The sequence below is a fragment of the Mastomys coucha genome, unplaced genomic scaffold, assembly GCF_008632895.1.
Source record: "Mastomys coucha isolate ucsf_1 unplaced genomic scaffold, UCSF_Mcou_1 pScaffold9, whole genome shotgun sequence".
Lineage (NCBI taxonomy): Eukaryota > Metazoa > Chordata > Mammalia > Rodentia > Muridae > Mastomys > Mastomys coucha.
In genome coordinates, this window is record NW_022196915.1 from 61717030 (window position 1) to 61742766 (window position 25737).

At 37.3% G+C, this 25737-nt stretch overlaps 1 protein-coding gene, 1 long non-coding RNA gene and 1 other non-coding gene across 8 annotated transcripts in view; 1 reads left to right on the plus strand and 2 right to left on the minus strand.

Moving 5' to 3' along the window:
- Positions 1-10: 10 nt before the first annotated feature.
- On the minus strand, positions 11-698 carry LOC116084083. The gene is made up of 2 exons (XR_004116035.1): positions 653-698; positions 11-566 (listed from the first exon to the last, which is right to left on the minus strand). It is a non-coding gene; the product is annotated as an uncharacterized LOC116084083 (long non-coding RNA).
- Positions 699-766: 68 nt separating this feature from the next.
- Zc3h13 (zinc finger CCCH-type containing 13) overlaps positions 767-25737 on the plus strand; it is a 64165-nt gene continuing 39194 nt past the window's right edge. For 3 of the 6 annotated variants that reach the window (XM_031360830.1, XM_031360832.1, XM_031360834.1), the window contains exons 1-5: positions 767-1108; positions 8140-8265; positions 8793-8902; positions 10553-10664; positions 24332-24440. In XM_031360830.1, coding sequence (XP_031216690.1) covers positions 8149-8265; positions 8793-8902; positions 10553-10664; positions 24332-24440 — 448 coding nt within the window. In that variant the 5' untranslated portion in view covers positions 767-1108; positions 8140-8148. The remainder of the gene's footprint in view (positions 1109-8139; positions 8266-8792; positions 8903-10552; positions 10665-24331; positions 24441-25737) is intronic. The other 3 variants (XM_031360831.1, XM_031360833.1, XM_031360836.1) reach the window with 2 other exon arrangements.
- On the minus strand, positions 19063-19169 carry LOC116085446. The gene has a single exon (XR_004116558.1). It is a non-coding gene; the product is annotated as a U6 spliceosomal RNA (small nuclear RNA).

Here is a 25737-nt window from a genome sequence, read left to right on the forward strand (position 1 = left end):
AGCCTCCGTGTATTTTAACCTTTTTATTTTATTTTATTCTAAGAGGTTAGCTACTGGTCCCACCCCCACCGCCCCTTGATTTATGATGAACAGCTATCTTAAGCAGTTTTAAGATGTATTGTGTGTGTGTGGTGGGGCGTGAGTTTAAGCTGGACCAGGTTTATGCTGGACCCCATCCGAGGCCAAAAGAAAGCGGGAACTGCTCTTACTGAAGGTTACAGAAGGTGGTTAGCAGTCGGGTGCTGGGACCCAAACCTGGCCTCTGAAAGTTAGCAGCAACCGCTTTTAAAGGCTAGAGCCATCTCTCCAGCTCCTCTTAAGCAACGTTTACACTAAATTTACGGAGATCATTGGATCCAGATAGTAAAAGCAAAGGCACTCTGAAGCATCTCAAGGATTCGCACTCCAAAATTTCAATCAGTCTCTCTCTGCCCGTGTTCTTGAAAACGCAATCGGTGCACAACTTTTGCTCCCGCGACAGGCCCAGGCGGGGATTGGGCGATGGTCAAATTCTGCAACTCAGAAGCACGCCAGGCTGGTGGTTTCTGCCGTAACAGAGTAGCACCCTATGCAATGGAAAAACAGTTAAAGCGAGAACCTCAGTCAATTGAGAATCTCAGTTCTCTCACGCTGACTCCCTGATTCCCCAGACCTCAGTAAACCGAAGACGGCAGGAGCACACTCTGCACGCCCTCGTGACGCGGGGAGCGGAGGGGGCGTGTCCGGGGCGGGGCTTACCCGTGACGACTAATCTGGGAGCCGGAAGCTGTCTGACCTGCGGAGGAGTAGGGCAAACTCGCGACTTCCGTCGGCTTTTAGATGCTGCCTATATAGAGGCCTAGTGGAGTTGCGGTTTTAGCGCGTTGCTCTGCAGCGGCCACTGTGCGTCTCTTCTCGCGTCCGGAGGTCTCTGGAGCTTGGCGAAGATACGGGCGGCTCCGCTGCTCCCTGTTCCCGGCATCCGCCCGCTTAAGGAGGGCTGGCCCCTGGAAGCCGCGCGTGCACGTCCTCTTCGCCGTCCTCCCGGGGCCGGGCGCGGGGACAGCCGGAGCTGAGGCGTCAGGGACATCCTGAAGGCTGCGCTTACTTAAGGGTGCTTGGAGAAGAGGTAAGCGTTCGGGGTGCTGATGGGAAGAGGCGTTGGACCGGGCTCAGATGGGAGTCCTGCGCTGTGGCCTTCATCCTCTCTCGGCTTGGCTTGTGCTACTTGCGATTCTGAACGCAATTTGAGCATCCCACTCTTAACTGTGCAGTGGCTCTCAGGGTTAGATCTGTCTGTTGTTCTAGTTGTGATTCTGGAGTTTGTGTCAGGTAGCAGGCGGACTCGGGTACCCTGGTGTGGTGGTCGCATTTGTGTGTGGTGAAAGGGTGCAGCAGTGTGTTCTTGGATTTAGAGTTACCTTCTTCAAGTATTCCAGATATATTGAAGAAAGAAGAGTCTTACTTTTGATTGTTCCGGGTCTTGCTTATTTCCCGGCTGTGGTAAATACTATTGGGAGTGTAGGAAGTACTATTTAATCTTTATATTCTCAGGCAACGGGAAGGTGGAACGAAAGGAGAAGGTGTATCTGACAGTATCACTTTCTAAGCAGGTTAACATTTACGTGGCTGGAAAAGTATTCAGAGTTGAAAATACGTGGATGATATTGGTAGTATCTTGTTTGTGAAAGGCAGTATTTTAAGTTAATTAGTTTTCTTAGGAATCTTCAGATAATTTGAACTTTGAGAGTTATGGGTGTGCATAGTCTCTCCTGGTTTGTGAATTTTTAAAGAAGTAATTTGAAAAGGTTGGAACCTTAAGTTTGGCATTTAAGGGTTTAAAAGTCTGTGATGTGTTTGCTTAGTTAGTCCAGATGACTATGCGGTTCTGCCTATATGTTTAATTTTGCTATGCAATATTTAACATTACTAGCTTTAGAACCCAAACAACAATATTTTGCAACACAAACGTATAAATTTTCAAATAACTTCCAACTTCTTAGTTAGATTATATCAGATGACAGTTTCATCTGGAGACTTAGCCAGTTGATGTAGGCATGTCGCAATTTGTATGCAAACGGTTGTGCCCTGAAACTTGAGTTTCAGCGTGAGCGTCTGGTAGGATGTAGTTGATATCTACCCATAGGGGGTGACTCAGATATGCAAATGTGCAGAAACTCAAATTCTTTCTAGAAAATGATGTAGTCTTTGAACATGCCCACCTTATATGCCTTCAATCATCTCTATACTTCTAATACATAATATGATGTAAATCCTACCTAAGTACTTTTATGCTAAATTGTTTAGAAATAATGTAAATAAGGTTTGTACACATTCAGTGTAGTTTTGTTTTTTGGGGTTCTTGTTTTGTGTTGTTTTTTGTTTTTGTTTTTCTTTTGGATATTTTCAATCCAGGGATACAGCTTCTCTATTTGCTTTCTGTTTACTGGTGATTTGGAGTGAACACTATTTTGAGTATATTCTCTGTTCTCGGAAGGCCATACCACCCTGAACACACCTGATCTTAGAAGCTCATCAGGATTGGGCCTGATTAATATCTATATTGGAGATGTTCACACTTAACTCAGTTTAATGTCTGTGATGTAAATTTAAAATACTAAAGCACAGTATAACTTATATATCATTACATTTTATTAAGTCATTAGTGTTAATTTATATTGTATTAAGCATAAATTTTGAATTTAAACCTTGGTCATCTTCTCAAGATACCATATATATATTATATATATGTATTACATGTATATAGTATGTATTATATCATATATATACATATATATATACACACATATTTAACTTAACAGGATTTGAATCCATAATATATCTGGCTTTAAACATTTAGGATAAGGGAGTTCACAATTAGCATGTTTTTTTATTAACAAAAATTTAACAGGCCTTGAAAGTAACTACTTATTCAAGAAGAGCCACCTCGGTCATGCTGCTTTCTCAGCCAGGTTTATGGTGTGCAACTCAGAGTATATTGTTCCCTGAAGAGGGGAACAGTTCTTATACTTGAGATACATTTTCTCTTAAAAATGGCTCAGCATTAGTGCCCCTGAATTTGAATTTCTTCCTTTGTTTTTAATTGAAAGGAGATGATGAAAGTTCCAAATATTTATTACACTCCAAAAGAGAATAGATAAAGGAAAAAAACTGCATAGTCATTTGGTTTTGATAACTCTTGTATTTGAGAAAGATGGATGAAATAGGTGGTGATAGCCTTAACCAAAGAATAATTTGAATACCAAATGGAGGAACATCTTCAGGCAAGAGTCCGTTTACTATAAGTGGTTGGTTTACTGGTCTCTGATTGGAAAGACATTAGCATCTACAATTCTGGTTCTTTGTGTCTGATAATTTCTCTTCCACTTTGAAATACTCTTAACTGTCTCATTAATGGTTTTTGTCCTTTAATAAAATTTAAACTTTACTCTTCTGTAGTATTCATCTTTCTTTGTGAACCAAGCATTTAGGATGGAAATTTTTGAGCTTTTAAAACATCAGTTGATTACATGGTTTTGAGTTACATGATTTAATATATGAGACAGAATTTCTTTTTGGTGTATTGCAGATTATATATTTATTTTCCAACAAATGAGATTTTAAATTATATTGTCTTCTGTGCAAACAGAAAGCATTTATTTGTGCAAAATTATCACTGTGCGATTACTAATGTTGAGGATAATGTCATATTGCGGATTGCTAGTAGAAGTTCTTAGGTTGATGATGTATTAATCAACAGTATAACTGAAATGAAATTCCTTATACAGGATACATAGGAAGAAAAGAAATTTATGTCCAAGGTTGGATCCATTGCTTTGGGGTCTTGGGTGGGTGACACAAGCCACAAAATGGAGTCTGAGAGAGAGAGAGACGAAGAGATTAGTTTTACAACCTCTTTTGAAAGCATCCCTTTGCCTCATGATGCAAGGATTTCCTATTATGCCTTACCTCTTAAAAGATCCACAGTACCTCCTGCTACTACCACCCTGAGGACCAAGGTTTTACTAACAGTCTTTAAAGGGGGAGAAGCATTCATCTAAACCTTAGCAAATGATCAGAAGTGCTCATTCCAGAACCATTGTTCCAGAATCTAAGAAGCTGAAGCAGGAAGATTCATTCTAGATGGATGTCTTTAATTCTTAATTTTACCTTTTGTGCCTGATGTTATAGTTCTCTCTCTAATCTAGACCTGTTAATAAAATATAGTGTAATTGTAGGGCAAAATCCAGCACTGCATGATTCTAAAGCAAAAGGATACATCTTTTATTTCATTGTATTTCCCCTTGATTTGGAAGGCTGAGTAGTAGTTGGAAAATCAATCACCCTATAGGTGAGCTTTTTTAAAAAAAATTTACAACTTGTTTACTTTATTTTTGTTTAATGTATATGAGTGTTTTGTCTGGATGTATATATGTGTACCACATGTGTGCCTGGTGCCTGAGGAGGCCACAAGAGGGTGTTGGATCCCCTGGAACTGGAGTTATGGTTGGTTGTGAGCTATCATGTGGGTGTTGGAGTTGAATGATGGTCCTTTACAAGAGCAACAAGGGCTTTTAACTGCCAAGCCAAATCTGCAGCTCCTTCAGGTGAATCTTGAGTCATTCTTCATGCCATATGTAAAAGCAGTGTTTGTATGGGAAGTAGCTTTTCACTGGTAAGAGTGTATAAGACTGGGTGTGGCTTAGGAGTTGGGATCTGTAGGTCTTCCTTCACTTGGTGTAACATTCCAGTGGGCTCTAGGCATCCAGGATCGGAGAGAAGCTGGGAAGCAGTGCACTGCAGCAGGAGGTCAGGGAGGAGAGCAGTGATGTCTAAATGGAATGACAGTGGTAAAGATGTAGGAGAGCAAGGCAAACTGGGGTCCTTTAGAAGCCCAAGGAAGGAGATGGCAGGTGATCAGTACTTCAGTTATAGGAATAGATAGTGTTTTAGTCGGGATTCTCTAGAGTAGTGCTTCTTAACCTTCCTAATGCTGTGGCCCTTTAATAAAGTGACCACCCAATCATAAGATTCTTTTGTTGCACTTCATAACTATAATTTTGCTACCATTATGAATCATAGTGTAAATGTCTGTTATGCTGGCTATCTGATATGCAACCCCTCTTGGAGTTGAGAACTATTGCTATAGAGTAACAATGGATAGAATTTAGGTTGTAGTCCAGGTTGTCCAACAATGGCTGTCCAGTGGAAAGTCCAAGAATTCAGTGGTCATTCAGTGCACAAGGCTGCATGTCTCAGCTGGTCTTCAGTATACATCAGAATCCTGAGGAAGTAGGAGAAGCAAGAGTGAGAACCGGCAGGCAAAGAACATACGCTTCCTTTTTGTCCTTTATATAAGCTGTCACAAGAAGATGTGATCCAGATTTAAGGTAGATCTTCCTACCTCAAAACATCTGGATTTAGGATAGGCCTTCCCACTTATAAAATTCAATCAAAGAAAATTTAGGACTGGTATACCCAGCCCCTTGAGTTTTACTTAATTCCAGATATAGTCAAGTTGACAAACAAGAACAGCATCACAAATAGCTTGTTGCACTGGTGGAGTTTGTTAGTCACATCAAGGATAGGAATACTGAGAGAACTAACCTATTTTCACTGGTCGTAATTGTGGAGGGGAAAATGTAAAGTTAGTTTTCTGGAGGCAGTATTGTAAGATGAGACCATCTGCATAAGAGGGAAAAGATTTGCATTCTTTTTAGGTTCTGAATAGCTAGTTCATAGGGGAACTTAGAATCTGTTCAGTTTTAGTAGTTTTGTTAAATGTTTGAGGATCATGATGTGTACTTATATATTGATTGATATATTTTAGTGGAACTTTAAGATACATTTTTACCTTCAAACCTTTCCAGTTTTGAGTGTGTGTGTGTGTGTAGTTTTTTGTTGGTTTTTTTGTTGTTGTTGTTGTTTGTTTGTTTGGTTGGTTGGTTTGGTTTTACATGACAAGGTCTCTCTGTGTAGCCCTGACTGTTCTAGAACTCACTCTGCAGACCAGGCTGGCCTTAGAGCTGCTGGCCTGTCTCTCCCAAGGGCTAGGAATAAGGGTGTGCACCAGCAGGCTCAGCTAACATACATTTACTTCTTACTGCCTTCTACATAGATAGAAATTGTCCATTTCTAGGTGTTTGTCTCAGTTAATCAAAGCTTTTGTTTTCTAGGTCTTTTTCTGCACCACTTCTCTAATTTTTCAGTTCTTTCATGTTCTGTTCCATAATCAACTAGATATATGGGCTGCTGTGTCTTCCTCTGCACATTTATATTTGGGCTGAGGATGAGTTTGAGAGAAATTAAAGATATATATTATACTGATGTTAATTTATATTTGGCTCATTTACTCTCTTGGAGAATGGCTTGTACAGCTGATTTTGCTCATGTATGTGATATTCTATACTGTTTAAGATATCTAATTCAGAGTTATTTCCCAACTTCTATTGTATTAAAAGAATGGTTACATTTTATGTTAAAGAGTTATTAATATAATATATAAACTTCCCAGTTAAATCCACCGTGATTTGCTATCTTTTTTCACTTGTCAAACTTTTTTCTAACTTTTGAATGTATCAGAATGTGATCTAAATTACCTAATTAAGTGAAATATTTTTATAATACTATTGAATTTTTGGCTTTACTTTTATATTCCAGGATATTTTATCTGTTTTCTTTTTGTTGTTGTTGTTTTCAAAACAGGGTTATATACTATTAATCTCAGGCTGATGTTGAACTCACTATGTAATCCAGGCTGTCCTGAATTTACAGTCCTCTTGCCTTAGTCTTCTGAGTGCCAGGTTTACAGGCATGCCCTACCACACACTCAGCTGGTACTGATGTGATTTCCTGTCCAGTAATATATATTTATTTTGAAATATTAAAGATCGTCTGTGATCTTTATAAAGACACGTTCTGATGCTGGGAATGTAGCTTAGTGGAGACCTGTGTTCAATGGACTCTGGAACTGCAGAAGTCAATGGAGGCAGAAGATAGGAGGCTCAAGATCATCCTTTGCTGTGTATTGAATTTGAGGCCAAAGTGGGATACATGAGACCTTGACTCAAACACACACAGGCACACATGCACACATGATTAGTTGTATACCAAATACAACTTACTTTTTTTTTTTTTTTAAAGCTGCCAGGGCTCTTTCAAATCACTTGACAATTAGGTGATATAAAGTGTCATGTAGTTAGCTCCTTTGCTTTTGCCCACAGGAGTTTTTTTCCTTAAGTAAATTAGTACCAGTTAGTTATTTCTTGGTCTGAAATTTGTTTTCTAATATGTGCTATCACCTGAATTTTCACTTTCAATTAAATACTTAGATTAGTTTTCTGATTATAGCTCTAGTTTTTAATGCGTTGTTTAGTATTTATATACTGTTGCCATTTGATTTTTTTCAATACCTTTAGCACCTATGACTTTCATCAGCGTGTTAGATTATAGAAATACCTTGGACAGTTTTTGTTTCAGGATTACTGAAAAATTCATATTTTTAATCAGATTGCCTTTCTAGGACCTCTGTAGCAAAGAATTTTTAAGTAATGCCCACTTTCCTTCTATACTGTTTTGTTTTGCTTTGTTTTACTTTTGATTTTCTTCCAGACATGATTAGGCTATGAATTAGAGATCCTCCTGCCTCAGCTTCCTGAGGACAGGGATTACTGACATGTAGCAGCACATGGACTCAGACAATTCCATACCCATTTAAAACAGTACTTCTGTATCAAGAGCTGGCTCTCCCTTCAGTTAGGATTTCACCTGCCTATTCCCCATGTTCTTTGACTTACATATCTTTTGTAGTTAACCAGTTGTTAGGCAAGCAGTGTTCTCCTAAAGGACAAGCCTATTGAATTTTACAACACTTTTAAGTGTTTAAGTAACATTTGAAGTTGAATGTCCAGTGCAAAGGAGGTACAGGTCAACCAGTAGGTTCCAGAGTTGTTGCAGACTTGTTGAAGGCAGGCACCATCTTTGTTTATTGGTGTCTTCTTTCAGTATCTTTCTCTCCTACCCCTAACCCCACATCTGCCTCAAGGGAAAAAATATCTCCATTTTAAGTTTTACTTATAGCTTTGTCTGTTTGGAGTTTTAGGCTCAGGTATGTAAAATCGAAAGATTTTACAGTTTTAACTCTTTCTTTTTTGGTTGAAGTAGTTCAAAATGTCAAAAATTAGGAGAAAGGTCACAGTGGAAAACACCAAGACCATATCTGAGAGTACATCCCGAAGACCTAGTGTATTTGAGAGGCTTGGACCCAGCACTGGAAGCACAACAGAGGTGAGTTGTTGCTACTGTGGCTTCAGGGCACTTACTGGAAGGAACTAGGAGTGTGGAGCAGTGGCAGAGCCCTTACCTAGCATGTATGAAGAGGCCCTAGCCTCAATCCTGCGTACCGGGAGAAATATTTAAAATACTATTATTGAAGTACTGATTGCTATTATAAAGGAAAATGTGTTTTGTCATGGGTTTGGCTTAGCAAATTTTATTTTATAAAAGGAAATTAAAGGAGGGGTTAAGATTTGCGAAGTTCTTATTATGTAATATTTTTATATGTTCAACATATACAATGTATTTTGATCATATTAATACCCCATTCCAGGAACTACTCTTTGCCTAAAAACATACACACCTTCCTGTGGTTTTCCATTCCCTTATGGTGGTATTATTATTATTATTATTATTATTATTATTATTATTATTATTGGAGTAGCATATACTTAGCTGGCATTTGGGTCACTCTGATTTGATTTTGCCCTGGTACCATCTTTTCTCCAGACATTTACATAGTAATATTTGCCTCATAGACACAGTGCCGTAACTGGCTGAAGACTGGCAGCTGCCTCTATGGAAACACATGTAGGTTCATACATGGCCCTTCACCTCGTGGCAAAGGTTACAGCAGCAACTACAGAAGGTAAACTGAGAACTCAAATACTTTCTATAGTATTAAAAACCAACTTTTGCAGTTTAGTGTAAAAATATGAAATAAAACCATGTATTTGGTCAGATTTTCTGTTTTGGGATAGTCTTTTTAAGTCATAAGTAAGATCTTTTGGTTGTTACTGTTAAGATTAATAAAACTTTAGCTTTAGGGTGTATGTGTTTACATGCTTTGGTAGTAGATCCATTTTTCAATGTGTATATTCACATCAGTGAACACCTGTGGAGAGACTGAGTCTGGGGAAGAACAGTCCTAAAAAGCTCCCTACCTGACACAGCCCCAGTTGTGTATTAAATTGCTGCTTAGGCAGAACTCAGAGCTGTGAGATTTACTTTTAGTAAATGTTTATTCGCTCTTAATGCAGTAAAATTTGAATAAGGTTTAATTGTAATTTTCTATAGGCATTTTAAATTCATATCTTATACAAGCTTTGTTATAAAATCTACTTGCTAAACCTCTTAGGGTACTGTGTTAATATAAATGCATTTAGGGGCAGGAGTGATAGGCCAGTGGTTAAGATCCCTGACGGCTTTTCTAGAAGACCTGGGTTTAGTTCCCAGCACCCACATGGTAGCTAACAATCATCTGTAACTCCAGTCCTGGGGGAATCCAATGTTATTTTCTGGCTTCAGGCACCAGTCATGTACATGATGCACAGTCATGCAGAAAATAATACCCATATACATAAAGCAAACAAATAATTTAAAAAATTTAAGAAAACATTTCTTCTGCAGAACATCATTTTTCCTTTGATAGAAACTTGGCTAAACTTAATTTGCACAATGAAGATCGTTTTAGTATTCCCTTTACCTCCTATGATGATTTTGTAATAATTTTTAAAGTTAACATGCATAATGTTTTTTACAGAAATAATTTAATTGGTAAACAAAGAATTTATGTAGTCCTGAAATTGTGTGTGCTGAGTGCTTTGACTGCATCAATAGTTGGAAAGCTGAATTTGGAAGTTAGTGATTGGATAATTTTAAGTGTGTGTGTGTGTGTGTGTGTGTGTGTGTGTGTGTATGTGCGTGCGCATGTGCATTCATACAGACACTCCACGTTTGAATGTGAAAGTCAGAAGACAGCTTTTGGGAGTCTGTTCTCTCCTTCAGGTATGACTGACAATCAGTTTTACCCACTGTGCCATCTTGATGACTGTTGGCTGTCATTTTTAAGGTGCATGAAGTAATTTTTAGTTGATAGTATATCCAACTACATACATATCTGTGGATGGGAATACTATTATCTCTGAAATAATTTTGCTGCTTTATAATTTCTCTTACTATCCTTCATCTATAATATGTCTCCTATATTTAGGTGGTGAACAGGAGGAAGTAACTCAAACTGCTATTTACATACTCTTTTCTTCAGTACATTCATTGTCCCTTTTTCATATTACCAGTACTTATCACACAATGGAAGTTAACATACATCTTGATTGGCACTAGGAGAAACTTGTAAATATTTCTCATATTTTAAAATATTACTGTTTAATAAGCTGAAACATTTTTCAGAAGTTTTGGTACCAAAGACAGAAAAATTATATGTCTTTATGGAAGTTATTTATATTATTCTTATAAAGCATAAAAATACAGATTTTTGTTGTCTTGTTTTGTATTACAGGTCACCAGAAAGACCTACAGGTGATCTCAGAGAGAGAATGAAGAATAAGCGTCAGGATGTGGATTCTGAATCCCAGAAACGGAACACAGAGGAGGCATCCTCACCTGTTAGGGTAGGCATCAAATTTATAAAACCTACTTCAGATTCAGTAGTCACTTATTTCATAAACTCCATTTTAAATGTTAAGTTGCATGATTAATATGCAGTAAATCTTAAATTAGACATGACAATATCCTGTATGAGTAAATAATTTGAGAGGCAGGAATTCCCTGAGATACTGTTCTTCTGTGTACTTAGAATGCCCAGCAGAGCTTAGGCTGAATTTAAAAGGTTCTGTGTGTTCCTGGGACTCATGAGTGTCTAAATATAGACTACAGTTGTGAAGCTATCCCTGGTCAGTTTCCACCCCTCTAGAAAGAAACTCCGTCTCTTCTATCAGTCACTCCTGTTGCCCACTGACCACGAGCCCTAGGCAGTCATGAAATCACTTCTTGCTTTATAAATTGTCTACACTTTATGCTTCTTTAAATGGATCCTATAAAGTGTTATCTCTCATGAGTAGCTTCCTTAGTTTTTAATGTTTATGGAAGATTATTCTTTTGTCTTTTTTTTTCAAAGAATATTCCATTAGCATTCTGTATTCTCTTTTTTCACTTGTCATTGATGGATATTTGGGTTCTTCCCACTTTTCCCTCATAATGTGAGTGAGAAGATTCATGTACAAGGTTTTGGTTAGCATGACTTCATTTTTCTTGGTTTTATCCCAGGGAACAGAATCGCTGAATACATGGTTTGTTGGTTTCTTTTCTGTTGCTGTGACAAAACGCCTGTCAGGAGAGGCTATTTTGGCTTAGAGTTTGAGGGTACCATGTGCATCATGGCAGGAGCAGAGTTGGTCCTTTGCACTCACAGCCAGCAGGCCAAGAACATCAGGCTGGGCTCAGTTCCCTTTTTTCTTGGTATTCGGTTCAGGACTCTCATCCATAGGGTGGACTTTCCTACTTCAGCTATCCAGCTTAGAAAGTCCAGAGTTGTGTCTCTTGGAGATTCTAGATCTTGTCACATTGAGGGTCAGTGCTGGAGCAGTGTTCTCAACCTTCCTGATGCTCTGTCCTTTAGTACAGTTCCTCATGTTATGGTGGCCCCAACCATAAAATTATTTTGTTGCTACTTATAACTATAATTTTGCTACTGTTGAATTGTAATATAAATATCTGATATGCAGGATATCTGATATGTGACCCCTATGAAAGGATGGTTTGGGGCTGGAGAGATGGCTCAGCGGGCAAGAGTACTGACTGCTCTTCCAAAGGTCCTGAGTTCAGATCCCAGCAACCACATGGTGGCTCACAACCACCGGTAATGAGATCAGACACCCTCTTCTGGTGCATCTGAAGACAAAAAAAAAAAAAAAGGATGGTTTGACCCTCAAAGGGGCTGTGACCCATACATTAAGGACCACTGTGCTAGACTGCCATTTAGAGATTGCATTGCTTTTATATGAAGGTTCCAGTTTCTCCATTTTTCCCTCAGCTCCTAATTGTAGTTTTGCTTTGTAATAGCCAAGGATGATAAGCATCATGCACATACTCACTAGCTCTTGATACATATTTGAAGAAATTTTGCCCATTTTTAAAAATTGAGCTGTAAGAGTTCTTTATATTTTGAGTACAGGTAAAATATATTCTTTTGAAGGTTTCAAGTGTTCTGTTCTTTTTTTTTTTTAGTTAGTAGTAGTGTGAAATAATTATATATGTATATACCATCAGACTTCTAGTATAAATTATTTTGCTCTACTAATGCTTAATACAAATACAAGTAATTTCCTTGTAAGTTAAAAAAAATAGATTTCTGTTTTAAACTCTTTATTCTAAATAACTTAAAACTTAAGGAAAGTTATCAGAATTAGCATGTAATTAGTGTTTGCTTTCATTTTTAAGGTACCTAAAATAAATTTTCTACTATTTTGTGCATTGTTGTTATATTTTTAAAATTTTTCCAAGTTGAGGGCAGTGTCTTACTGTCTCTTGACTCGTCCTGACAACAGGCTGCTGGGCTCAGGCAGTCTTCTGGCCTCTGTCTCTCCTGAAGCTGATAGTTCTTAGGCTTTCAGCACCAGACACTGCAGTGTGAGCTCGCATGCTGGTTTTCTTCCTCTGTCACTCTCCAGTATATTAAAAACAAACAAGTGAAAAACGCTTGTTAAAATTATTTGAGAGTTTCACACATGTGTATAATAGTGTTTCAATCAGATCCCCTCTACCAGCTCCTCTCCTTTACCTCACCTGCCACATAGCTTTTCTTTCCCAGCCTCATGTGCTCGCTCTAACTCCCTAAGTCCACCTAGTGCTGCCTGGCATTTGCACACTGTGTTGAGACAGGGCATATCACTGAAGCTGAAGCTCACCATTTTGGCTTGACTGGCTGGCCATTGCGCCCACGGTCTCTCCAGTACTGCATTACAGATGTGTTCCTCCATCCAGTATTTATGTGGGAGCCAGAGATCTGACCTTACATCCTTATACTTTGTCACCAAGCTCTGTGCTAAGCCATCTCCTCAGCCTCCTGTCTTCACTTTCTTGATCTTGGTCTTTAAAACTCAAAAAATTTTGATTTTTTTTTTTTTTTATGAAATTCAGCTTACCTGTTATTTCTTTATTAAATTTTATAGTTCCTTACTCTTTAGGTGTTATTTGAGAAACATTTATGATAGAAGGTCATAAAGATTTATGACTTTTATATATTTTGTATAAAATATAAATAATAATAGTAAAATGTCCTAAAATATTAAAGAAGTGAGCTCTGAACCTCTCCCCTCCCCCATGCATCTCTGTGTCTGTATGTGTGTGCATATGCACATCTGAGTCCTCAAAACTTAAATTAGCTCTTCTGAGACCAAGTGACAGGCCATAGCATTGACTACATGTGCTACATTAGTAATGTGAGGGACAGGCACAGGACTTACAATGTGGACACAGCACCTCTTCTATCAGTTTCCTCCTCTATAAATTAGGAACTGGCTTTGTTGGTGTGCTATGATGAAGGGGTAGGATTAGCCAGTCTATGCTGGCTACTTAATAAATGGCATGCAGTGGTATTAAGATAGCTCTTCTGTTCTCCAACTTAAATAGACTTTAGTCTGTTAACAGGAATTGGATGTAAGCATTAATTTAAGTTGTTAACGCATGTTTAAGCATATATTATAATAAAGGCTTATATGCTCAAATCACGTTAGTAGATGGCAAAGTTGGCTATTAAGTCTGGGATTGGAGAGAGGGCTCAGCAGTTAAGAGCAACTGGCTGCTCTTCCAGAGGACCTGAGTACAATTCCGAGCAACCACATGGTGGTTCATAGCTGTCTATAACTCCGGTCCCAAGGGATTTGATGCCCTATTCTGGCCTGTAAAGGTACCAGATACGCAAGTGATATGCAGACATACATCCAGGCAAAAACGCTTGTTTTGTAAAATGAGTAAGCCTTAAAAGAAAAACAAGTAAAGCTTGTTTTTGAGGATATCCTCAAGGCAGCTTCATAAATGTTTCAAGAGTGGCAAAGTATGAGGAAATTTAGTGTTTAAGTAAACAGGAACTTTTTTGGGGTTTGTGAGTACTTGGGTGTTCTGCATGACGGATGAGCAGATTCTCTCCGTCTCTGGTGTGTGCAGCAGCGTGTGATGCTTTTCTTCACATAGTGACTTCCTGGGTTGCCAATGGACTTGCATGTGTCCATTATGGAGGCAGCCTTCTTGTTCAGAACTGAATGCAACACAGTTGATCTAGATCAGCGAGAGGCTTAGTCAAGCTTCAGTAAGGACTTACACTTTAATGCATCTACAGAACCTTTCAAATATAGTAATTGAATTTTGTTTTATTTTCTAGCAGAGGCTTGTTATTTTATAAAACTTGAACATAGCAAATAAATTAGCATTGACAGCAAAACTGACCCCTGAATATAATCAGTGGGGATACTTAAGCATTTGTTAATGATAAAGGTATAAATGTGTTCTAGGAACTGTCCCTTCATAGAAGCTGTGTAGCCACATTTACAAGTAGGTTAAATAGTTCATTATAATAGGAAAGTGTCTGTTAGGGTTTGGAGACGCTTTCTGGCTATAGACCCTTTCCTCTGGACAGAAGTACAAAACAGTGGTTTAGGTTTATCTTTTATATATTAATACTTTTTTCTTTAGTTTCTAGTGTGGATAGATATAGATTTGTCATTTGATTTTGTTTAGTGGGTTCTTGGTTGCTTTTGTTTTGACACAAACTCTGATACTTTAATTTAGAGTGACCTCAAAACTCAAAATCCTCCAGCTTTAGCCTTGACTCCTCAAATGTCACCGAGCCTAGCTTTGATGTTAATTTAGATGTTAATTAATTCAGCTATTTTAATCTGTCATTTTTATGACCATTTCTTGTTCCTACAATGAATGTTTCAGAGTTTATTTTCTTTTGAAACCTAGGGTGATATTCTCTTTCCGTTCCCCTAAATTGTCAGTTGCTTTAATTTTCTGCTGTCAATCTGATTACTTATCTTCAGATAGAGAATCTGCTACAGACTTGATATTATCATGGATCAGTTTAATTTGGCTATTATTTGAATTACTTTTTCAGATAGCTCAAGATGATTGGCCAACATCTGGCCTATTCCTGGTGCATTGTTCTGATGTCATACACATGTACTAGGTCTTTTCCTATTCTTAGTTGCCATGTTCTGTCCTATTATAAATCAAGACTATGTGTCTAATGTGTGTGTTTCTAGTTTCTAGCGCATTGTGTCCAGGAGAGCTTTCTTCCAGAATTTACACTCCACTGCAAGTTTTGTTTTACAGTCCCCTCCAAAACTGTCTTCTTTCCCCTGCCCTAGCCGTGTACTTGTTCCTCTTCTATCTACATCTTAAGATTTCTGACAAGATGAGAAAAGCCTGACCATGGCTGATGTCATAATTATCTCTTTACTGTTTGCTATAAAAAGTTCTACCAGGTAATGTGTTTACATCTGCTTACATTCCTGCTCCTAGCCACCTCTTCCTTTTCAGTAAAACACTCATTTGATAGTTTACCCCTAACAGCTTCCTAAACTGTTAACTTAGTACCTTCCTACTTTTTCTATTTTGCACACACATTGTTTTGCTCTTTCCAAAGAATTCTTACTTATATTTCTCTACTTGATTTTTAGCATAAATTGTGGTATATGGGAACAGGTACCTTCCTATTAAAGAATTAAAGCAAGGTCACGAGGCTTACTCAGAATGTGGTCAGTAACTCTTAACTTTCTACCTTAAAGCCTTCCACTGCTAGAGTCCTGCTTACTGCAGCAGCTATGGAACCATTTCCTTCTCTCTCCTGATTGTGTGTGTGTGTGTGTGTGTGTGTGTTTATGAGTTTCTAGTAATTGCTTGTCTATATGTTGAGCTAACTCTTGAGTTCTTGCTGATGTCTTCAACTTTAATCTATCCCCATTGTTACTTTTCTAAGTCCACATGTCCCATGTCCTTAGCTTGTGAGTCATCTTTATATTGGACATAGAACTCTTTTTTTTTAAAGCTTACGTTGTAGAGATACAATTTACAAACAGTTAAATGCACCCATTCTAAATATATAGTCTGATTCTTGATATGTACACACATTACATGTATATATTATTCTCAACAAAGTATTACACTACAATCAATATACAAAACATGTCTCTATTTTTCCATCCGAAACTCAGTCTTGATGTGTTCAGATCTGTCATTTGATTGGAATCCTGTAGAATATCTTCCTGTCTTGATTCTTTTCATGTAATTAGTACTTTTAAACTTCAACCACATTGTTGTATCCATACTTTGGGGTTTCCGGGTTTGGGTTATTTAAATAGATCTTAGGAATAAGGGTCTAAGCCTCTACATGGGTGGGCCAGCATGTGGTGGCTATAATTGTTACTCTTTGTTGAGGGCTAATGATGTTGCACATCTTTTAATACCTTTTGACTCTTCGTTTATAACACTCACACACCTTTTATTGGTTCATTGTTTTGTGCTTATGCTGGTGTATTTTTTTCATATATTAGGATATTTGTCTTTTTACACATTTGTAGTTCTTAGATTCTGGTTACCAGTCCTTTGTGAAATAGATGTGTTGCAAGTGTGTTTCCGCAGTGTGTTGCTCTTCTTGTCATTTATCTTGTGCTGTTATGACACCTACTCCTGAGTAGTTGTAGTAGTTCCTTCATTTCCTTTAAATTAATGTGTCCAGCACATCGCATACATTTGAACTCCTGCGCTGAGACACTTAGACCAGAAGTCCTGGTCTCTCTTACAGCAGTGTCAAGACACTGAATACTTAAGAGGCTTACTATTGTTAGATTAGTCATGGTTTTTAAGGCCTTTCATGAAACATGATCAGGAAGTATATATTTTCTCTTAAAAACAAACAAACTAATCATTCAGATTTAGGATTTCAGGGCTTTTATAATTGTGCAGAAAATTCTAGTCCCTCTTTACATTTATTACCCATTTTATATTATATTTAGTGGTTTCACAGCAACAATTAACAAATAATACTATAGGCTGGTGGTGGTGGTGCACCCCTTCAATCCCAGCACTTGAGAGGCAGAGGCAGGCAGATTTCTAAGTTCAAGGACAGCCAGGGCTACACAGAGAAACCCTTTCTTGAAAAACAAACAAACAAACAAACAAAAAATACTACTACTAGCAAGGTGTTACAGTTTACATGTAGAATGTCCTCATGTGTTTGAAAGCTTGGTCCTCAGCTGAAGACAGTCTGTGTGAGTTATAGGGATGTTTGGTCTTTTGACATTGCAACTCAACATTTACAAAGGTCATTCCAGAACTAGACAATAGAATTACAAAAACAAAACAATAAACAAACAAAAACTCTTATAAGTAAGTTTATGATTAAGGAGTGAGAAGCCCGTTCTTGTGTAGCCTAGGCTACCTTTGAACTCTTGCTCCACCAGTCTAAGTAGTACTGCAGTTAAGAGCATACGTCACTACTCTGAGCTAAGTTTCCTATGCTTTTGTGATGTGTTACTTTCCTACCTATCTTTGGACTCCTGTATCTGGCAAGTTGGACATACCCCAGATGGAGAGCTGGGCTGTAGAACTTCACGTGGAGGAAGTGGGTCTCTGAGGGTGGGCCTTCTGGGTTCTTCTAGCCCATCCCTGCTTGCTGTCTGCTTTCTGCTTCTTAATCTATGTTTGGATCACTGTTTCTTCTTACCCACTGTGGACTGTATCCTCAAAGATGAGCCCAAATAAACTTCTCCAGCGTTAAGTTAATTTTTGTCCAGTTTATGTCATAGAAATGAGAGAGTAACTAATGCCTAGGTTATTGAAAAGTTAAATTTCTTCATAGTTCTTAGGCTACACCTTGTTTAGGATATATCTGCTAAATCTGGCCATTAGGGATATCTGTATTTTTAAGCAACGAAATTAATACATGATAGATTAATCTGCCATCCTAATTGAAATATTAGGATTTCTATTTAATTTTATAAACATAAAGTATGTGATTTCAAAGCAGTTTATAGTTACATTTAAAAAGTCTGGTGTCTATCTGTTGATTGCTCTGACCTGTTCCTCATAGACCACATTCCTTCTGCTTTATCTGTATATATGTGCACTTGTGTATGATGCATATGTTGATTGACATCTGTGTATATGCACATAAATTTGTGTATGCTTTTTATACATAAAAGATGACCTTATATTTCACTTGACTTTTTAAGCTTTTTTTTTTAAAATAGGTGATCATTTCATAACAATATATTGAAAGACTTCTCAGGCTTTTTGGTAGTTAATGTGGTGTTTCATTGTTCAACTATACCATATGTATACCATATATAGATATAGATATAGATATAGATAGATATATATTCAACCAGTCTTTTGTGTGTGGGGATTAAGGTTATTTCAGTGTTGTTCCTGTTGTAGAGCTATGGTGAATGGTGAATGATTGTGTACTTGACATATGCATATGTGTGTGTCTTAGAGCAGGATATATCTCAAGGGATAGGACTGCTGTGCCAGTGTGCCATGTTATTGGAATGTAATGTGCTTGTTCCTTTTCCTTTGCTTTTCTGGTATGTTTTGCCATAATTGTTTTTCCAGCAAGATTGATGGCATGTCAGTTTAGTTTTCATTTATATTTCTCTTGTGAAGTGTATGCATCTGCATGTATCTGAAGTGTGATTTTTCTGTGAACTCTTTACTATCTCTTCTGTTACACCTATCCCTTGTTGATTTCTATTTTTCAGTCTCCATATTTTAGGGATAACAGTTAGGTATGACTTATCTAAAAGTGCTGGAGACAGGAATGTTTTAAATTTAAGATTTTCCCCCAAATTTTAGGATACTTGCTTATACATAGTAAGCCGCCTTGGGGCTGGCAACCTGATCTCAATATGAGATTTATTTGTGTTTCATATAATGTGTTCATGAAGAATGAGTGTAATTTTGCTGGGTTTTGTACACCTGGTTTTTTGTTTTGTTTTGTTTTGTTGTTTTTTTAATATGGAATGCTTCATTAATTTGCCTGTCATCTTTGCGCAGGGGCCATGCTAATCTTCTCTGTATCATTCCAATTTTAGTATATGTGCTGTCGATGCGAGCATGTACACCTGGTTTTTTTAGTGGAACCTTTACATGAGGACAGCTGTCGATTCCCACATGGCCTGTGCTGCTGCTCAGAAGCTCAGATTGGAACATTTCAGATTTTGGAGTTTTGAGCTAGGGATGCTTAGCCTTCAATGATACTCTATTTGTGATCTCAATAATAATTTTCATTTCTTTTCTTAAAAAAGTTTCTGCTTTAATTCCTGTCTTGAGTTTTTTGTGTTGGCTTCCCTTAATGTAATAATCCCTTTCCTCCCTCAGTTTGATTTTGGTAAATGTTTTATCCTAGCAACAGAAAGCTAACTAGATGGCATATTAGTATAGAGAAGATGGTAGGTAGATTAGTGTAAGTGAAAATCATGAAATACAAATCTGTGATAACTATGAGATATCTCTGGGTCTTAGTCTGATAGAAAAAGGAACTAAAGGGATTTAGTAATGATGTTCAAATATCTAAAGAGTTAGCATGTGAAAGAAGTACTAGATTTGTTTTGAGTAATTCCAGAGACTAGAACTAGTCCTAATCAATAGAGTCTGGAAAGATAATGACTAATAATGAATTTTCTGATATTTAGAGCCTTCTAGAAATGGGAGTAGAAGGATATACGGTAGGGAGCTGACACTGGGAACCTTGGGAGCTAATTTTTTCCTTGTTAAATTTTCTAATAAAGGATTTTTGTAATTATAAATTGTTATTAGACATTTCCTTCTGTAAGGTTGGAATTATATTCCTTACAAAGACATAACATTTTATTTGGCTACTTATCCACTTATAATATTGGTTTTCAATTACTAACCTCAATACTTTTATTTTAAACTTGTTGTAATGTCTCCTTACTATGTCAGATAAGACTTGTAATGAACATAATTTGTCCCACAAGTAAATATTCAAGAAAAGAAACTAGGGGCTGGAGAGATGGCTCAGCGGTTAAGACCACTGACTGCTCTAAAGAAGGTCCTGAGTTCAATTCCCAGCAACCACATGGTAGCTCACAACCATTTGTAATGAGATCTGACTCCCTCTTCTGATGTGTCTGAAGACAGCTACAGTGTACTTATGTATAATAATAAATAAATCTTAAAAAAAAAAAGAAACTATAACTGAAAGTAATGTAAAACTCCATAAACATTGGATTTCTGAAGTGGAAGAAACCTAAAACATTTTACCAAGCTAGGCACAGACTTACTAGGTGTCACAACTTGGTCTTAATTGAAGTGATCCAGTTGTAAATCTCATGTAGTTGATATGTTCTTAGGCTTTGATATGAAAAATATTGGTATGTTTGATCATAGGACTGATTATAGGCAGCATTGTTAATTAATATGCTTTGAATTTTTTTAAAAAGATTTATTTATTATATGTAAGTACACTGTACTTACTGTCTGCAGGCACTCCAGAAGAGGAAGTCAGATCTCATTATGGATGGTCGTGAGCCACCATGTGGTTGCTAGGATTTGAACTCAGGACCTTCTTTAGAGCAGTCAGTGCTCTTAACTGCTGAGCCATCTCTCTAGCCCCCAGCTTTGAAATTTTTAATAATGTTATTCTTCAAGAATTTCATGTAATGTATTTTGATCGTGTTCACCCTGCTTCAACTCCTACCCACTCTACCTGACCTCCTGACCCACCCAACTTCACGTGTGCTTGTTATCAATCACACTCTGCCAATCTTAAAGCCACCTGGTTTGTGTTGGGTGTGGGGCTTGCCCTGGAGTGTGGTTTGTGTTGGGTGTGGGGCTTGCCCTGGAGTGTGGTTTGTGTTGGGTGTGGGGCTTGCCCTGGAGTGTGGTTTGTGTTGGGTGTAGGGCTTGCCCTGGAGTGTGATTTGTGTTGGGTGTGGGGCTTGCCCTGGAGTGTGGTTTATGTTGGGTGTGGGGTCCTGGAGTGTGATTTGTGTAAGGTGTGGGGTTTGCCCTGAAGTGTTGTTGATGTGGCAGGGTCACACCATTAAAGAAAACTGGCTTGCTCTTTCCCAGCAGCAACCAAATGCCAGTAGTTCCTTGGTAAGGGTAGGACTTCATGGTCACCTCCCCACTCCATGGTGGGGTTTTGTCTAGATTGAGCCAGTTGTGCATGCTGTTGGAATTGTTGTGAATTCATATGTAGAATTAGCTGTCCTTTGTGTCCAGAAAACATTGTTTCAATGAATCCAGCCATGATCTATAGCTCTTAGAGTTATTACCCTGTTGTTTAAGTCCCTGAGCCTTGTGGGAGATCGGGGAGGATATACAGATGACCCATTTAGGGCAAAGCACTTCGAAGCCTCTTTTTAGCTGCACTTAGACCAATTGTGGGTGTCTGTTAATTGCCATATACTTTAAAAAGAAGTTTCTCTGTGAAGTTTAAAAATGCACAGATTTGTGGGGCTAGCAATAAGTCACTAGGCAACTTAATGCTAGATCCAATAGCAGAATAGTAGTAGGAGACTCTCCCTAGTGACTATGACCTACTTACCTGCAGGTTCTTGTTGGCCTCATTGATAGTGCCAGGAATGGTTTCCATCTTGTGGAGTAAACCATAGGTCCAATCAGAAAAGTGGATGGTTACACCCATAACATTCCTGTCATTGTTGCACTAATAGTTATATCTTGCTAGGCTGGTCATTATTGTAGCCTATAGGGTTTACAGCTGGTTGAGATTAGTAATTACTTTTCTCCTCCAGTAACATGCATAGCACTATGAAAGCTAGCCCTTGGCGATGAAGCTTTCAGTTTAGTCCCAGCTAGATTTCTTCATGTTCTATGACTTGGGTATGCAGTGTCTTTAGCAAAAGAATATTTACCAGGTTCTGATCAGGGTAATCGATAAAATGGCAATATAGCTTTCACATTTTTAAAAATTGTAAACAATCCAGTGATAAGTGTTTAGCCTAAACTACTGTGGTTGAGTAACAGTATTCCAATAAGAATGTGTTCCGGGATGACTAACTATAGAATGTGCAATACAGTAAGAAGGTTATACTTCTAATTAGTATGTTTGAGATTAAAAGATGTCAAGCCATTCTATTGAGGGAATCCAGGAAGCTGAAAGACCACGCTGCATACATGATAAAGGACTGAAGTGCCTAAGGCGTAGAGAAAATGGGGAAATCAGGTACTCTTTTTGTCTTAGATAAGGGTACTATTCCTGTGACAAAGCATCATTACCAAAGGCAATCTGGGGAGGAGAGGGTTTATTTGGTTTACATATCCGAGTCACGGTGTATTAAGGGAAGCCAAGGCAGGAACTCAAACAAGGCAGGAACCTAGAAGCAGGAGCTGATGCAAAGGCCATGGAGGGGTGCTGCTTACTGGTTTGTTTCCTTTGGCTTGTTCAGCCTAATTTCTTACAGAACAGAGGACCACCAGCCCAGAGGTGGCCCCATCCATGGTGACCTGGACCCTCCCTCATCAATCACTAGTTAAGAAATTGCCCTACAGGCTTGCTTGCAGCCAGAGCTTTTGGAGGCTTTTTTTTTTTTTATTGAGGCTTTCTCTTCTTAGATGACCCTAACTTGTGTCAAGTTGACATAAAGCTAGCCAACATACTTGTAAATGAGCTAAAACCTTAAGTGTTATCAAGATGATTTCCTATGTTATGACTTGAAGTGGGTTGGTTACTATATAATAGGAAAAGATATAATCTTCTAACTTAAAATTCTCCCACATGTTGAAGCCTGAGTGCATACTGTATGACAGGTAATAGAACTTCTATGTGATCTCTGGGTAGAGTTAGTTGCATTGAAAAAATATGGACAACTCAAGATTAGACAGTTTTAAACCTGTAGGTATGAACTGTTTGTATAACAGAACTATATTGATTGTTGTATTTCTAGTTTAGAATGTGATCTAAATAGTCTGTTACATATAGATACAGATTATCTTGTGTATTTTACTGTGCCAGTACTACTCTGAAACTCTGGTTATTTATATTAGTAGCTAGGTTTTATGCAGTACCTTAGAAAGTTGGTTGTTGTATTCAGTATTTTGGAGTTAGTTTCTTGTAAAAATATTTTCAGAATGGGTATGTGGTATATATTCTTGTGGGTTTAGTTCATACACCATTCAGAAGTTGCCTTGAACATAGGACAGCTTTTCACTGGTGTTAGATACTCTGCACTTTATGCTACAGTAATTGTCTTTCTTTTCTTCTTTTTGCCATCTGACAAACACCTATTTCTTTATTTCTTGATCTTTTGTAAATTTTCTGTGACAGATTTCATTTTTATATAGTCTTTTGTCAACCTGTATTGCTAGCAAGCAAACACATAATGTAACTTTAGAATTGATGTTTGTAACTTATACCTAAATGTGTAAAAAATTTAAAGGGATTCATTAAAAAGAAAACTTTAAAGAAAAATTAATTTATGTTTCAGGCAACCAAGCTTTATAACTGAAAATACTCAGAAGTTTGAGCACATAATCTAACTGACATTCATAGCTAGTATTTAGACTAAAAGTGGTAAACTCACTGTGACGGGCTGTGATTGTTTCTTTACTATCTAGTAAAATGTGTTTTGGAGTCTTATGGAACAGAGTGCTCAGTTAAATTACTGAATATTAAATTGGATTCTATTTTCCATTTTGGAGGGTGGATTATTATTAAGCTTAGAGTAATATCTAAACCCTAGTGTTTTATAGTATTTAGCCTCGGTATTAAGGATTAATACATTAATTGTGTTAAATAACACTTGCTTTAACCAAGTTTTTTTTTGAAGTTTTTATAAAATTATTAAAAGGAATTTGAATTTATCCTTTGGCATATAAGAAAATTGATATTTTAAGGCCTAAGTTTTTTTTAGAGTCTGCTCAGTGGTTTAGTCTTTTAAACTTGGATTTTATGTATGGTTACTTAGCTAGTATTTCTATTGTATTGTAGTTATTTTAAACTGACTTTTACCCAGTGGGTTTTCACATGGAAGCTTAGTATAGAATAGAACATCAAAGGACTGGGTTTCATTGCATTTTTAAAAGTATCTGAGCTACTTCTTACATTTACCATGTTGCTGTTCTTTAGTAAATAAATACTTTCCTGTGGCTGCACTAAAACTTGCAGGTCAATGACACAAGTCCTCCTCCATCAGAAGCAAAGCTAAGTGAAATGGAAATGCTATGTATTCAAGAATGACCTCGTGTCTTAATCATACGGTAACCTGAATGTGTGTATATATGTACTTTTTAGAAAGAATCATCAAGAGGGAGACATAGAGACAAGGAAGACATAAAAATTGTTAAGGAGAGAACTCCAGAAAGCGAAGAAGAAAATGTAGAGTGGGAAACTAACAGAGATGGTGAGTTTGAAAATCCTTGCTTAGCTAGTAGAATCTTGATTATTCACTAGCCTATCGAAAGTTTTGAGATATCTTTTAACTGTGATCTTCACATTGCTTTAGAAGTATCCTATTGATTATAACGAATTATCAGACAGAAACAGGTATATAGTAGTATTTCAAGGGTAGAAAAGTTTGTTTGTTTTACCTATTTCAACTTCCTTATTCTTTCTCTTTCACTTCCAGAACTTTATTATATCTTTTGGGATTTTTCTTCCATTTGTAAATGTTAAAATTCCTCAATACTAAGTTTTAAATTTTAAATATAATTTAATACATAAAATAGTTAAATGAGATTGTTAAAGTTATTTTCAAGAGATGGTTGGCTTTAAGTTTTCAGAAGAAATTGAAGTTACATAATAATTGAGTCTTGAAATTTATTTATGAATTTATCATAATTAAAGTTCCTATATTTTCTTAGAAACATGACAATAGACTGGAAGCACTAGAAGTGGTTTCCACAGTAAGTACTGATTTTCTAGTCTTGGAATGGTGATTAGGGTACAATTAGGTGACAGTTTGTTTATAAAAGTTAGAGAAATCATCTTTGACTCATTGTCTTGCCAGGTAAGCACCATAAAAATCTCTCTTCTCCACCTTTCCGACGGTCTGGTGAGTGAGCACTCTTAACTGTGGAGTTGACATTTGTTGAATGCATTTTAATGTGATTTATACCTTCATCTAAGAGTTTTACCTTTAAAAATTTCATTACCTTTCCAGTGTAAGCTAAAACAGACCAGCACTAGATGATCTGTAGACTGTTGCCTGTAACTGCAAATAAACTTGCCTCAGAGCATAGCCCCTGCCCTTTTGAGTTACAATGGCTGAGTGGAGTCCTAGAACAAGGACCAAGAACTTAGAGGACTTAAGTACTTGTGACTGTATTTCAGATTGCTGTCTAAGGATGCAGCTAGACTAACATGGAGAACTACCCTAATCACCATTCCAAGACTAGAACATCAGCACTTACGGAGGAAGTTGCTTTGAGTGCTTCCAGCCTGTTAATTTGTTTCTGAGAAAATACAGGAAGTTTGAGAATGATTAATTCATTGACATTTTATAATAATATCTCTTCTATAAAATAACAGAAAGGGTATAATATCCTATTGTATTTGACTAATTAGTATATTATATTATTAGTATAATTAGAAATATTGAAGGATCTATTTCTCTTTTATTCTATATGTCTATTACTATAAAAAGCCAATATAAGCCGGGCGGTGGTGGCGCACGCCTTTAATCCCAGCACTTGGGAGGC